A 14,913-nucleotide genomic window follows, 5' to 3' on the forward strand; every position below is an offset into this window, starting at 1 on the left:
CTCTGCCCCAGTCACTCTGGGAACAGAAAACTGTTCATCCAATGGCTAGTATATTTACCTCCTACCAGACTACTGCAGCCAACTGGTCAGGGTCTGTCACAAGATTCATCAAAATCCTTGCTGTTGGGCTTGCAATTTCATGTGCCAGTTCCTTTAATATACTGTACTAGGATGGTGACCATCCAATTTAGTCCTATTAAATTGTGTGAATTTGATTTCCACCTTGGATTAATAACTTCTTCTTCCATATTCTTGCTGTCATTAGCTAACTTGCCACTTCCCTAATTTTTCATGAGCCTAATTAAAAACTGGGGCAAAGTATTTGTGTATTTGTTGGGCCATGCCTAGATAATCCCCAGTCTCTACCACATCCTCAGTGCTTAGCAGTCTCCATTCTTTTCTTGTCTTATTTATATGCCTATAGAATCTTTTTACTATTTGCTTTAATTCCCTTTCCAAGGTCCAGCTCTCTTTGGCTTTTGGCCGTTCCCACTTTAACACTATACTTTCTGACCTGCAAGAGGTAGGTTTTTTTTTTTTGCTGATCCCTCCCTCCCATCTTCTATTCCTTGTGGTCTTTTCTGCTTCCTCTGAATCATCTGTTTAAGATGTCCAGTCATCTAGCTTGGTCTGCAATCTTTCCTTTTCAATTTTTAACCTTGCTTGGAATGCAGGCTGCTGACAGCTTCTGCAACTGTGACTTAAAGTAATTCCAAGCCTCTTCCATATTCAGACCCCTGAGTTCTCCAGTCCAGTCCACTTTCCTAACTAATTCATTTAATTTTTAAGTTAGTTCTTTTGGGATAAAGGACTCCTGTTGCAGATATGTTTTTGTTTATTCTTCCATTCAGTCTACCATTGTTACCTTTATTTCTGTCTTTCCTGAACCCCACGCCCCCTTCTGTACCTTAGCTCCAGTCATTACTACTATTCCATCATGTTTCTGTTATCCCTAATATCTGATTTCACTTCCTGAACCAGTAGTTCTAGTTCCTTTATTTTGTTACCCCAGCTCTTTGCATTAGTGTGTAAACATATTGCTGCTTGGCTTTGCCCATATTCCTTGCACGACTGAGTACAATCACTCTACTACCAGTATTGCCTAATCTGACTAGGATCAACACTGTACCTACACTTTACATCCATTGTCATACCCGCTGCTGTTCCTGTCACCATTGTTATATCCATTCTTATTTGATTTTCCTCCCGATCAATGTTAAAATCAGGGGTGAAGATTATATGAGTATTTGTCAATGATCTCCCTTGAATTCCTACTTAAAATATTTTTAATGAGTTGTTTCAACTTCCATCCCAAAAATCTATTTGCCACTCTCCTCAGAAGGGAAAACTCCTTTTTTATCTATGAATGCCTCCCTGTGGTCAAACCTACCACAGCCCTTCTTATAGCATGACTGCTTGAGCCATCAGTTAATCCTCTCAATCTTTTCTCGCCTTCATTCTCCTCCTCTAGTTGTAGGCAGAATGCCACTGAAAATCACCTGGGCTTCCATTTCCTTAAGCATCTTCCCCAGCCTGGCATAGTCTGGAGAATCTGTATAATTGGTTCTTACATGAAGGACAATAAAGTGATTCTTTCCTGCTCCTGTTATGCTTCTCTTCAGTTTCAGGTCCATAGCCTGTATCTTAGTGCCAGCAGACAGAACAGAACATAACACTGTTCTGTCTTCCAGATCAGCACTGCTGTTCTTCATAGTAGGAAGGAGATTCCAATCATATAGACTTGCCTCTTCTTAGTGATGTTGTGATTCTCCAGCCTTCCATCTGTTCTATTTGGTTGAAAGTCCTCTTGTCTTTTATTTTGCCGTACAATCTTCTTCAAGACATCTTGTATCCTCCTATTGCTCTGAATTCTGGATATCTCCTTTGGCTTGTGCCCTCTTCTTACAAGACTAGTTGCTCTTCTGTTCTTCATTGTTCTCCTTCAGTTGCGGCCTGCTGTGACTCTTCTTCATTATCCAACTCATCAAATCTATTTTCCTTCACTAGACAGTCTTTTCTTCTGCCTGGTTCTTGTAGTCAAATGTTTTCACTGGTCACTTTCATCCCCCAGCAGTGTCCCCTCTGAGTTCTTCAGTCCAGCTTGCACCTTCAAATCTTGACTTTTGCCTTCAGCCTTTTCTTGCCTTTGCTCCATCATATGCTCAAACCCCTTCAAAACTGAACCATGGTTTCCACCTGTATCTCCGAGCCTTGAATCTTCTCTTCCATCAGCTCTATCAGGCGGTACTTCATGCAAATGAAGCTTTTTGCAGGTAACCACTGTAGGGTCATGTACATCCCATAGATTCCACATCCAGCCATCTTCAGTGTCTCTTCTATAGCTTCCTACCAAGAGGCAAACGTAAAAACACAGCAAAGACTCAAAAAACCCCACCAAAATAAAAGCAGACCACCCTTTTCTCCAGACTTCCCTTACAAACTCCCTCTCAAACTCCCCCCTTTTATTGCTCTCTTTGCTGATCCTATGCTGGTGGCCGACCCTGAGGTAGCTTTTACATGCCCCTTAATCAGGGCTCTGTTTCTCTCACAGCACACTGCCCCCTACCAGCCTTTACAAGTGAAGAAGGAAAATAAAAGCCATGAAAGCAAAACAGAAAGAAACACAATACCCACAAAAATCTTACTCACTGCACCTCAGAACCAAGGTCTTGTTCCTCCTCTCCTCTTTAACAGAACTCTTCTTCAAGCTCCCGTTTACTGATTTCTCTGTTGCATCTGTGCTGTTGCTGAAGGTACCACCCTTTATATACAAAGTCTTAAAGCTCCATTACCGACATCAGGGTCACTGAATACAGAACGGTTGGTTGGGATTAGGCCACATGAATTTTGGTTTGATGATTAAGCTCCCGAACTCTGAGTTTAGCAAACAGTTTTGGGAAGAATGGCTCTTTGCCTGTTTTTCTATATTTCGTACAGCTCTATTTGTAAAATACTTTTGCATCTCAGGAGAAACTCTAGTCTGCTGTCCCCTCAATGTGGGTACATAATTCCTATTAACATTGACAGGAGTTGGCATGCATGGATCAAAGGGAGAATATATGTTAGTGTTGAAAGAGTATAAAATGTTGAAACAGAAATATAGGTGCAAATTCTTAATGTGTGAGTAGTGAGATTAAACACTGATTCATTAAGATGAGTGTACATCCATACTGGTTCCCCCAGGGGATAGGTACATAAACAGATTATGAGAGTCTGATAGAGCAAGTGTCACATTTAATGGACTGGCCCAGTATTTTGTAGCAAAACAATAACATATTAGTTATATGTGGTCATCTTATACCCTTTGCCTATTAAGCCCATCTATTGGGCTCGAAACTGAGCTTGTATTCATGGAATTTCCCTTCTACAGCTGCAGAGGCTGTTGTAGTGTGCTCTTTGGTGCACATGCCAGGTGGGAATGCAGAATGTAGGAAGTCTCTTAGAGACCAGAATCATATGCATGAAGCCCGGTAGCCTTTATATTGGCTCCCCTAGTATCAGCCTTCCCCTGCTTCAAATAGCAGTAGACCTGAAATGGAACCATGTCTTCATTTATGCCCCCATTTTCATTGCTCATCCCAGAAATCCCTTTGAGAAAGGTGGATAATCAGATTATGGAGAGGGAGAAGAGAGCCAGAATTAATGTTCATGAATCATTAGATTTAAATGTAGGCAATTAATCCCTGTGGGAGAGCTGAGATATGCCTTGAGATGCAACAATCCACCTGGCCTCAACTCCCCTCCGGTGCTTTTGCAAGTTACAGAGCCGTCTGCCATGAAACAGTTACAGAAGGGTTTCTACAGAGCTAAGGAAAATCAGGAGATGGTGCCATGCTCTCTTGTGCCCCAGCACAGATGCACAAGATTTGAATCCGTTCTGCTCATATATGCCCCCATTTACAATAATGGAATCTGGAACATGAATGTTGCACAACATTCAAGAGAAAATAAAAAGAGACTCAGAAATAAAGGAGTTATCAGGGTATGAAGTCCATGTTTTCAGTGAAAATGACTAGTGTTTGTCCTCATACAGCCCATTCATTTGATGGTAAATACACTGAAATCTTTTCCCATTCCTGTAGAAATGGACTGAAGGCACTCAGAGAAATGGGTCCTCAGTACTTCTGAAAATTAGGCAACTTTGATTTAGATGCCTAAATATAGAGTTAGGTGCCTATTTTAAGCATGTTTGCAACATACTTGCTCTTGCTTTTACAGAGTAGTAGGTAAAGGGTTTAGCACCTACTTCAGTCCCTTCTAGTCTCTATTGAAAATTAAATATTTGTTCCTGCAACACTGCTATTGTGGTCAAAACACAATAAATTTGTTCTACATGCTACCAGCTTTTCCAAGGAAGGAAGTTGCTGTTGTTGAAATGATGTTGGATTTCAGGCAGCCAGTTTTCACTGGGAATTAATTGTACTGATTTTTTTTTTCTTCCAGAATGGCACTAAGAAATTTTGGGACTTTATGAGGACACATGACAGGTAAACCTGAACAAATTAGTTTGTCTATTTTTTTTCATTTATATGTCATACTTCATTCAGGAGTAGTATGTGTTCTTGCCAGTTTATTATCTTCAACAATGCCAATCCCAGTGTGACTTTTTCTCCTCTTTCAGGTCTCTCCTAAATGCCCACTCCTGTGTTGCATGTAAATACTAGCCTCCTTCTATCAAATACCCACTCAGACCTATAATTTATGACAGAGAAAAAGATTTAAAAAATCTGTTAGCACTTTGTTTACACAATAGAGTAATGCAGATTTTTGGTCCATGTATTTATGCGCTAGTGTGCATTAAAGATCCCTACTGTGCTTTCCCACTGTGCTGTTTGAAAATATGCCATGTGCAATTATTTGGTTCATGTGTGATGCAAGAAGTTCTGTTTAAAGTTTGATATAGTCCTTTAATACAATGACTATTACTACTATCAAAGATGTATCAGGCAAAGACTAACTCAAGTAATTTAAAAAAAAAAAGATTACAATGTCATAAAAATTCCCTAATTCTGTTGGACAATTCACATAATGCTAATAACAAATAGAAAATGCATGCAACAGACACAGTTCGTGAGCCATCCATTGTTTAAACATTCCTTGAGTAATTTTATAGAAACCTATAGCAAGTTTATAAAATTCAGGTCTGATATTTGAAAAATTCATAAAAAGATTAACTTAGACTAACAAATTGTTCTTTACAAATAGCTTTCAGAGCTCTGTGTAAGGTAATAAATGTTTTGCTGAACTGACCCTACTGGAAGTCAAATGGGAAACTGCTTTGATGATGTGAGGTCAAGTAAAAAAGTTGCTTTTGGGAAATTGCGCAGTGTTAGAGTCAGCTGGACCTTCACTGCAGTAAATTGCATCGTAGGTACCTACTTCATAGAAGAATGAAGTGGTAACGCAACCAGGCAGTCCTTTGAATATATTGATTTTTTTAAATCAAAATGTAGGATACAAAGTTAAGAGTTACAGAAAGTATATAGAAAATCAGACATATGGATCGATCAAAAATAAAACTTTGCAGTACTTGACATTGAGGATAAAAGATTGGTATTTGAATATTACAGTTCACACTGACTGTTGGAATCTCCTTGCAGGACAAACAATTTCTCTCTGTACTTTATACTCACTTGTGTGTATGTGTAGATTTATGATCATAGATACAGAAAGTTGGACTGATTGATTGATTGGAAATGTAATACTTGCCTCTAGTTATAAAGAAACCAATCCCGCTTCAGGCCACAGTGTTAATACATTTCTTTTCTGGTAGGCAATTGCTTCTTAAGTGCTCATTTTTAATATTTAAAATCTGAGATTACACACACTATCAAAATGATAAAAGAGTTGGGTGGGAATAAACACTATAGGACCACTTTCCTATAAACTTCTTGAGAATATTATTTTTAAAAGACTTTTGTGGACATTTTTTGAATAGTTCAGGACATGACTTTATACAGGACTACAGCCACATGTCATGCCACTCATCTCTGGTCACATAACATTTGTTAGCTTAACATGTACAACAGCTGCCACCCTAATTTATTAATGATTGCTGTGTTAAACTTTAGAGTGTAGAATGCATAATGTTCATTTAACAAACAATTTAAATTCACATTCTCCCATTTCACTGGAATAATAAAAGATTCCTTAATTCGCAAGATTTCAGGTTTCTTACATAAGCCTTATCCCTGAATATGAGACCAATTATTATGAAATAGATTGCAGTCATAAATGGGTACAAAATGCTGTACATTGGTTGAAAATTGTTATTTTACCTTATTTGTGCTGGTTTTATGGCTAATCTTTTCTTTATAGTTGGAGATTTGTTGCCAGTGTGTTGTTTTGGTCATCTCCATTTTTGTGGCATAAAATAAATGTGCTCCCTTTTGTTATAAATTGTGTGAGGGCCAGTGTTCTTATTTATAATTTCACGAATATTGTGAACAGTATTTTAATTAGTCTTTAATATTCTAAAATTGAATAAAACACAAAAAGACAGATTGTAACTAAGCTGATATTTATTTTTAGTAATTGTTCAGAATTCTTTACTAGTCTCTGTTCATGTAGATTTGAATCCTAGTATCTCAAACGTATCAATCTGTTTTGCAGAGGCTCAGAGGTGGACTCAAACTTAAAAAATGTTTGGAAGGGAATAGTTATATGTTATAGGAAGTCATTTTTTAAATCTCAAGATGTTACACACAAGGTCTGTGTTATTTTGACAAAATAGCATTCTCTTTAAATCTTTGTAGATATAAAGTATCCTGAGGATTTATTTGTAAGCTTTGTTAATGGACAGCATTTTCAAAATTAGGGGTGAAATGCTAGCCCCTTTGATGTTAATGGCAAAATCTCTTTCGACTATAGTGGGGTCAGAATTTCACCCAAAGAGTGTAAACTTAGGTTCTTCTTCGAGTGATGTCCCCATGGGTGCTCTACTGTAGGTCCTGGCTCTGCAGATTGGAGACTCTTCAAAGCTGTGTTTAGTCAGTGCGCGCGTGCATAGTCGCTGCGGTGCTCCATTCACACTCTTTTGACCATGCACATGGTCTGGCTCAAACCTGTTCCTCAAAACCACTCTGAAATCTGAAAAACAAATGAGACAGACTTCGCAGCAGAGAGGCGGGTGGGTAGTGGAGCATGCACAGGGACACACATCTTGAAGAACGACAGTTACTGGATTGAGGTGTGTAACTTTGCTTTCTTCTTCGAGTGATGCCTCCATGGGTGCTCCACTGTAGGTGACTGTCAAGCACTTCCCCAACAAATAGGAGGGAAAAGGAGTCACTGTGTAATTGATGTAGAGAAGACTGCTGATGCCAGCGAGGTGTCCACACCCCATTGGTTCTGGATCTCATAGTGTCTCACAAAAGTGTCGTGCAATGAGCAGGTAGCCGCTCTGCAGATGTCTCTAAAGGGAACTCCCTTCAGGAAAGCTGTCAAAGCCTCCACTGCTCTCGTAGAGCGAGCCCTCGGTTACATTGGGAGAAGTAACCAGCTAGATGAGTAGCACTGGGCAATGCACACATCTCAAAGAATGACATTTACTGCACCAGAGTGAGTAATTTCACTTTCGCAAATTAATATATAGGCATGTAAAATTGACCCTGATTCAGGGAAGCATCATTGCTGAGGAAGCAGGTATAGTCAGTTGCTTAGGTGCTTTCTAAAATTGGGGCCTGATTTTCAAAAGTGCTGAAAACATACTGCAGTTGAACCTCCCTGGTCTGACATGCTTGGGATGTGGCCCATCCTGAATGAGGGAATTTGCCAGACCAGGGGAGGTCAGTGCCCCTCCTGGGCTGCTCTAAGGTTCCTTTCCTGTCTGCCAACCCCACTGCCAGCCCTGGCCCCCAGGCTGTGCTCCCAGCCCTAGCTAGGCTCTGTGCCACGAGGCTGTGTGCCTGGCTTTGCTCCCAGCCCCAACCAGGTTTCCAGCTCCTGGGTGGCTCTGCTCCCAGTCCCACCTGGCCAATAGCTACCACCCCTGCTGCCACTGGACTCCCATTCTGTCCCCACTCCCAGCTGCCAGAGCTCTCTGGTCCAGCAATATCAGTTGTCCTTAAAAGTCAAGCTACTTATTTAGAGTACATATACGTACATTGCCTTACACAGTAGGTCTTTAGTCCTTAGTGCTGCTAAGTGTAACATAAATAAAACTATTTGGAATTAAATATAAAGTTGTTCTCTTTATAATTATGGATGAACCCTAAATCTCCATTCAGAAGGAGGACCCCATTTTTTGCCAGACACTGTACAAACACATTGGCAGGTGTCAATCCATCGCTATTGAGCAAAGCACTTAAGTATGTACTGAAAGCAAAGCTCCGTGCAGAATATGTCTGAATTTAAGCATGAGCTTAAGTGTTTGGCTCAGCTGGGGCCCTCGGGGACTTCATCAGCTTCAACTAAAATCTGGATAAGCATGAGTCCAATGTGTTCATGTGTGTATTTGACGCAAGTATTTAAATGAGCGGATCCCAAACTTTTCAGCATCATGCCCCCATTTTAATTCTTGAGAAACCCTACCGCCCCCCACCTCTCCTTTACCATCTTCCAACCCCTTTTTAACAAAAAAAAATTCAATTAGTAATTTAAAATTAAAAATAAACACAAATAGTTCTTCTTGGCACAAAAATTTAATAAAAATGTAATTTAAAATCAACTGCATAAACGAATTTAATGTGAAGGATGAAGCTGCCTTTTTCCTCACAAGTTGAGAAATCCTAAGTTTGAAAGATGAAAGTGCATATCACCATTGTTTTTGACATCCAGTAGATTTCTTTGTTTCTTTTTTCTTGTGACTAAACTTGCAAAGTTTTTTTTCACAGAGGTATATCAATGAAAACAAAAGAATAATATATAGCACTTCTTCTCCAACTTTCAGATAAATTGGGAAATATTTTATCCAAAATTCCTCCATGCATGAGTTTTTGAAAATATCTTTCACATTTGTATCGTATTTCATTTTGAGCACTTTTTCTTGCAATACTTCTGGCAATGAATCGACATCAGTGTTGAATGGATTACATACTATTTATGAGTGGGGTTGCCAGAAAAGTTGTCTGGAAAACAGTGGATGAATTTGTCAGCAAGTCAGTTCAGATGAAACACAATTTGTTCTTTACATCTTCTTTACAAAGTTCTTAGAAACCTTCATTTTCCGTGAATGATAAAGATGTTGGAAAAGACAAAAAGTTAGATGTCTGAGCTTGCGTTGGATATTTCCAAAGCTGTTCGCAGCATTGTTTCCTTGCAGCTTCCAACTGAGGTTGTTCACAGATTCAAAAATGTCCACAAGGTATGCCAGTGAAAGTTGAAATGTTTGGTTCATAAACACACAATATAACTTTTTTTTTTTTCTGGTGATGGAGGAAAATTTCCACTTCATCTTTTCATCTTTCAGTTTGGATAATCTCAAAAGCACGTTTCCTTTAGAAAGCCACCCTAACTCAGTGTGAAACAAAGAAGTTTTTTGATCCACTCCCAAATCTGTGCAAAGATCTGCAAAAAGTCTCGTATTTAAAGCACTTTTGTTCACAAAATTGACAACTTTGATTGCCAAATTCAACAAGTCACGTAGCTCATCTAGAAGGGTTTTAGCAGCCAACGCTTGTCTGTGTATGACACAGTTAGTCATGGTTATGTCCGAATTATTTCTTTACCAATGTCACAGATCCAGAGCAAGAGCCAAGCACCACTGAAGTACCATCTGTGTATACCCCAACCAGTTTTCTGATGAAAATCCATTTTCTTCAAAAAATAAATCAGAAATCATTTTCATAACATCAGCAGCCTTTAATGTGGTCATCCATTTCTTAGAAAAAAGCAGTTCTTAATTCACAGTCCATTGTTAATTAATCGAGTGTAAATGAGCAATCGACAGCATTGTGATTCATCAGTGGTTTCATCGCACTGAATTGCGAAAAAAGGGGAAGCCAACACTGCATCCACAACTTGAAGTTTTAGATCATTCGCCACGTCATTGATGCAGCATTTCACGGAATTGTCGGAATGTGAAATTTCTGATTTTTTTTCTTGCTTTTGGCACCAAGCACAATATCAACTGCTTACAACAAGAGTTTCTCCTATTGTGTGTGCTTTCTTGGCTTTAGCGATGAGCAATGACATTTTCAAAGATGCTTCTCCCACTTTGGCTGGTGCTTAATGAAAAACGCCAGTAGTGTCCAGCTTCATGCATTTAATATTTTGAAGTTTAGCAGCACAAAACTCTTTGTTTTGTCTTTCAAAGCATTGTGGTTCTTTGTCAAGCATTGCTCAAGATGACTAGGTCTCAAGGCATCATGGCTGATAACTGCATGGCATATTACGCAGTGAGGATGATCAGTCCCATTTTTTCTATGATGGTGAAGCCATACTTAATGTAGTCTTCAGCATACTTCCTTTTCTCAATTGTGACTGTAATATACTAATAAAAACGTGTGTAAAAATAATTTTCCTGATTAGTGAATAAATTTAATGGGTACAAGTTAATTTATCACAAACGTTTATTTACTACTACTATTATGTACGGATGTGTGCTGCCCTACATATATGTATATATATATATATATATATCCCACCACCAGCCCAACAAGTAGCCGGTCTTGCATGGTGAGGTAGCCACTCCCATGACAGAACAGTATTGAACATTCTTGCGAACAAGCTAGAAAGTTCTGAAAAATTCCATTGCTTTCTACATCATTCTTCAGCCTCCCCCACCAGCTTCTACGTGTCAAAAGGCAAAGCATAAAAATTAAAAAAATAAAAAATGTTGGGGGGTAAAAGCACTTAGAAGTAGTGCGGGCACTTTGAAGTACCCGCAGGTACACACATGCCGGCACTTTGAAGTTTGACACATTGAAGTTGCCACAGGGGAGAATTAGCCTAACGAAGTGCTGCATGTTCATCGCAGCACTTCATTACTAACCTCCCATAACCCTGATTAACATGTCCCCTTCAACGTTGGGGGCAAGTGTAGACAAGCCCAAAGACTTTGAAATGGAATACTTTAGTGTTCATCAAATTTGCAGAACGATATACCTAGGTCATTTCAAGTTTCGGTGATTTTAAAAAGGCAGAATTTAATAATTTATGATAATGATAAAAACAAGAACAAGACATTGTGTATGAGATGTAGAACTGGAAAGTAAATAGGTCTCTACCAAATTCTAATCGATTTAAAACACATCTTGGACTGTGAAATCTGATCTCCTGTGAAATCTGGCCTTTTGTGTGCTTTTACCCCATACTATACAGATTTTAAAGGTGGACACCAGTATTTCTGAAATTGGGGGCGGGGTCCTGATCCAAAAGGGAGTTGCCAGGGGCAGAGGGTGTAACAGGGTTATTTTAGAAGGGTTGCAGTATTGCTATCCTTACTTCTGTGCTGCCTTCAGAGCTAGGGATCCAGAGAATGGTGATGGTTGGTCAAGTACCCAACTCTGAAGGCATTGTCCTGCCAGCAGCAGCACAAAAATGAGGAAGGCAATACCATACCAGGCCACCCTTACTTCTGTGCTGTGGCCATCAGAACTGGGTAGTCAGAGAGTGTTGGCTGCTGACTGACGGCCCAGCTTTGCAGGCAGTAGTGCTGAGGTGAGGATGGCAATACCATACCATGCATCCTTACTTCAGTGCTGTTACTGATGGGAAAAAAGTTCTTCAAATAATACCCTTAAAGAAACTATGAATAGAAAAATTAAAAAATGCGTTCAGTTCACTGAAACATGCTTTAAATTTACCTCAGTGCAACAGCTCAGACCAGGCCTGTCTACATCACCAAGCCTTGCAGGGGTCTTAAGCAAGGGAGAGAGAAGGAAGCCTGCCAGAGAAGCAGCTGCTCTAGGAGATTTCTGCACCCCCTTCATGCCACATTAAGACCAGACCGAATTGTAGAATACTAGAACTGGAAGGAACCTTGAAAGGTCATTGAGTCTAGTCTCCTGCAATCATGACAGGACCAAGCACCATCTAGAATATCCCTGACTCTGTTCTGAAACATTTCCAGTGACTGAGATTCCACAACCTCACTAAGCAATTTGTTTGAATGCTTAACCACCTTGACAGTTGGTCCTAAACCTCCCTTGCTACACTTTAAGCCCATTGCATCTTCTCCTATCATCAGAGGTTAAAAAGAATAGTTTATCTCCCTCCTCCTTGTAACAACCTTTTAAGTACTTGAAAATTGTTATCATGACAGTCATCAGTCTTCTCTTTTCTGTACTAAACAAACCCAGTTCTTTCAGTCTTCCCTCATAGGTCATATTGTCTAGACCTTTAGTCATTTTGTTGCTCTTCTTTGGACCGTCTCCAATTTCTCCATATCTTTACTGAAATGTAACGCATAGAACTGGACACAGGAGTCCAGTTGAGGCTTAATCACTACAGACTAGAGTGAAAAAATTACTTCTTTTGTCTTGCTTACAACACTTCTGTTATTATATCCCAGAATGATATTTGCTTTTTGTAGTAGTAGTGACATATACTGTCTCATATTTAGCTTGTGGTCAGCTATGACCCATAGAGCCCTTTCTGCAGCATCCCTTCCCAGACAGACATTTCCCATTTTGTATGGGTGAAACTGTTCCTTCCTAAGTGGAGTACTTTGCATTTGTCCTTATTGAATTTCAGCCTATTTACTTCAGACCATTTCTACAGTTTGTCCAGACTGTTTTAATCCTATTCTCCAAAACACTGGAACCCCCTCCCAGTTTGGTCTCATCTGCAGATTTTATAAGTGTATTTTCTAAGCTATTATCTAAATTGTTGATGAAGCTATTGACCAAAACCAGTCCTAAAACTGATCCATGAGGAAACCCACTTGTTATGCCCTTCTAGAATGACTGTGAACCATTGATAACGAAGAAAGTCATGTGAGGTTATATCCAATGCCTTACTGAAGTCTAGGTATACTATATCTACCACTTCCCCTTATCCACAAAGCTTTTTATCCTATCAAAGAAAGCTACCACATAGGTTTGACATGATTTGCTCTTCAGAAATCCCAGCTGTTACTTATCACCTTATTATCATCCAGATATTGGCAAATGGATTCCTTAATTATTTGCTGCATCAGCACAGAAGTTAAGCTGATTGTCTGTAGTTTTCTGAGCTGTCCTTATTTCCCTTTTTATAAGTAGGCACTATATTTGCCCTTTTCCAGCTTTCTGGAATTTCTCCCATCTTCCATGACTTTTCAAAGATGATAGCTAATTGTTAACATATCTCCTCTATTAGCTCCTTGCATATTCTAAGGTGCATTTGTTCAAGCTGTGGTGACTTAAAGGCAACTAACTTTTCTAAGAAAGTTTTTTAAAATGATGGTTCACTGGAACTACACAGTGGCATGGAGGAATTGTGATCGCTTTTTCCAGCCCATTGGCTGCAGCATGCTGCTGTGAAGGCTGTATTGCAACCATATGCTCTAGGCACATTACAGAAACAATGAGAAGTCTGGTGGCACCTTAAGACTCACTTCAACAGATGCATCTTTGTCAGAAGTGGGTCTTTGCCCACAAAAGCTTATGCTCCAATAAATCTGTTAGTCTGTAAGGTGCCACAGGACTTCTCATTGTTTTTGTGGATATAGGCTAACACAGCTACCTCTCTGATACTTGTCCATTACAAAAGCAACTTAGCATCCCTCTGCCTGTTCTCTCTGCTGAATCACTGGGTACTATCTGTTCATTTTCATCCTGTGTACACTAGGACCAGTTAATGACAGGTAACTTCCTTTTCCTTCCTTTTTTTCCCTTCAACATAAACCCTGGATTCTTCTGTTTCTACTCTAAATCATCTGAGAAGATGGGTTTAACCCACAAAAGCTCATGACCTAATAAATTTGTTAGTCTCTAAGATACCACAGGACTGCTTGTTGTTTTTGAATTTGCAGACCAACGTGGTTACCCCTCAGAGACTTAAAACACCATGTATAACATGGTGCTTAACAAGGAGGTACTGTAATTAGATTTTATATTTCCAAAGTATAAGTTGACGGAATTAACACTTCTTAAATAATTGCTATAATTAATTCTCCCACCAGCCTGGTGATTAACCAAATATATATTTACTATATTATGGTGTCATAAGCAACTTCCTGCTGTAGTTAGATATGCAGTGTATCAAATCTTCCTTTTGATTTTTTCCAAAGTAATGTTTGTTTTCTTAAATATGTTTGTCTCATCCTTTATAAAGAGTTTACTTAATATTAACTAAGTTTAAATGAGGTTTGAAAATAGCTTGGAAGTGTCATTCCAATACATTAGTCTTTTAGAGCTCTATCTTTTCCTAAATCCACTTTATCTGTGATTAATATGAAAGGCTGAAAGTTTTTGTCAGGAACTTATTGCTTTGATTTTGTGATAGGCTGCATTTTAAGCAGACATTGGGATTGGTGTTGGTCTTGGAAGAACATGAAATTCTTTGAAGGCAGTTTTAAATGAACCAATATAGATTATGCAGGCACACACACATTCAATATCAAGCCCATCTGTATTACAGTTAAAGTTCTGGGAAAGAAAAGGAGTTGCTTCAATGGATAAATCAAAGCCTGCAGCTTTATTACAATGCCTTTTGAAAATTTAGAGACTGCATTTTCTCTGGCTTAATTGAGTAGGTGCCTGATAAAAGAAAGAAGGTAACACTTTAGGTATCACCTTATGAGTTTTAGGGGCAGTTCCAAATGTGATTCTGAAGAACTGACGGCTTAATTTGAGTTGAGAAGTAACATAGGTTCTGCATGCAATTGCCTGTTCTTTTATGTTAACAAAGAAAATGTAGTTTGGAGAGGTTGTTCTAGATAAAAGGAACCTCTTTGAAGTCTGTATCCTGAAAAATACTTAAGAATGTGACAGGTTTTGGATTGTATTAGACTGCAAAGGAAATTCTAATTTCATATGAAATGAATCG

General features: G+C 39.0%; 1 protein-coding gene across 2 annotated transcripts in view; it reads left to right on the forward strand.

Moving 5' to 3' along the window:
• The window catches only part of NUDT14 (nudix hydrolase 14), a 73,181-nt gene that overhangs the window by 25,085 nt on the left and 33,183 nt on the right, over positions 1 to 14,913 (forward strand). For both annotated transcript variants that reach the window (XM_074996375.1, XM_074996374.1), the window contains exon 2: positions 4,444 to 4,487. In XM_074996375.1, coding sequence (XP_074852476.1) covers positions 4,444 to 4,487 — 44 coding nt within the window. The remainder of the gene's footprint in view (positions 1 to 4,443; positions 4,488 to 14,913) is intronic.

Source organism: Carettochelys insculpta, chromosome 6 (genome assembly GCF_033958435.1).
Source record: "Carettochelys insculpta isolate YL-2023 chromosome 6, ASM3395843v1, whole genome shotgun sequence".
Classification (NCBI taxonomy): domain Eukaryota; kingdom Metazoa; phylum Chordata; order Testudines; family Carettochelyidae; genus Carettochelys; species Carettochelys insculpta.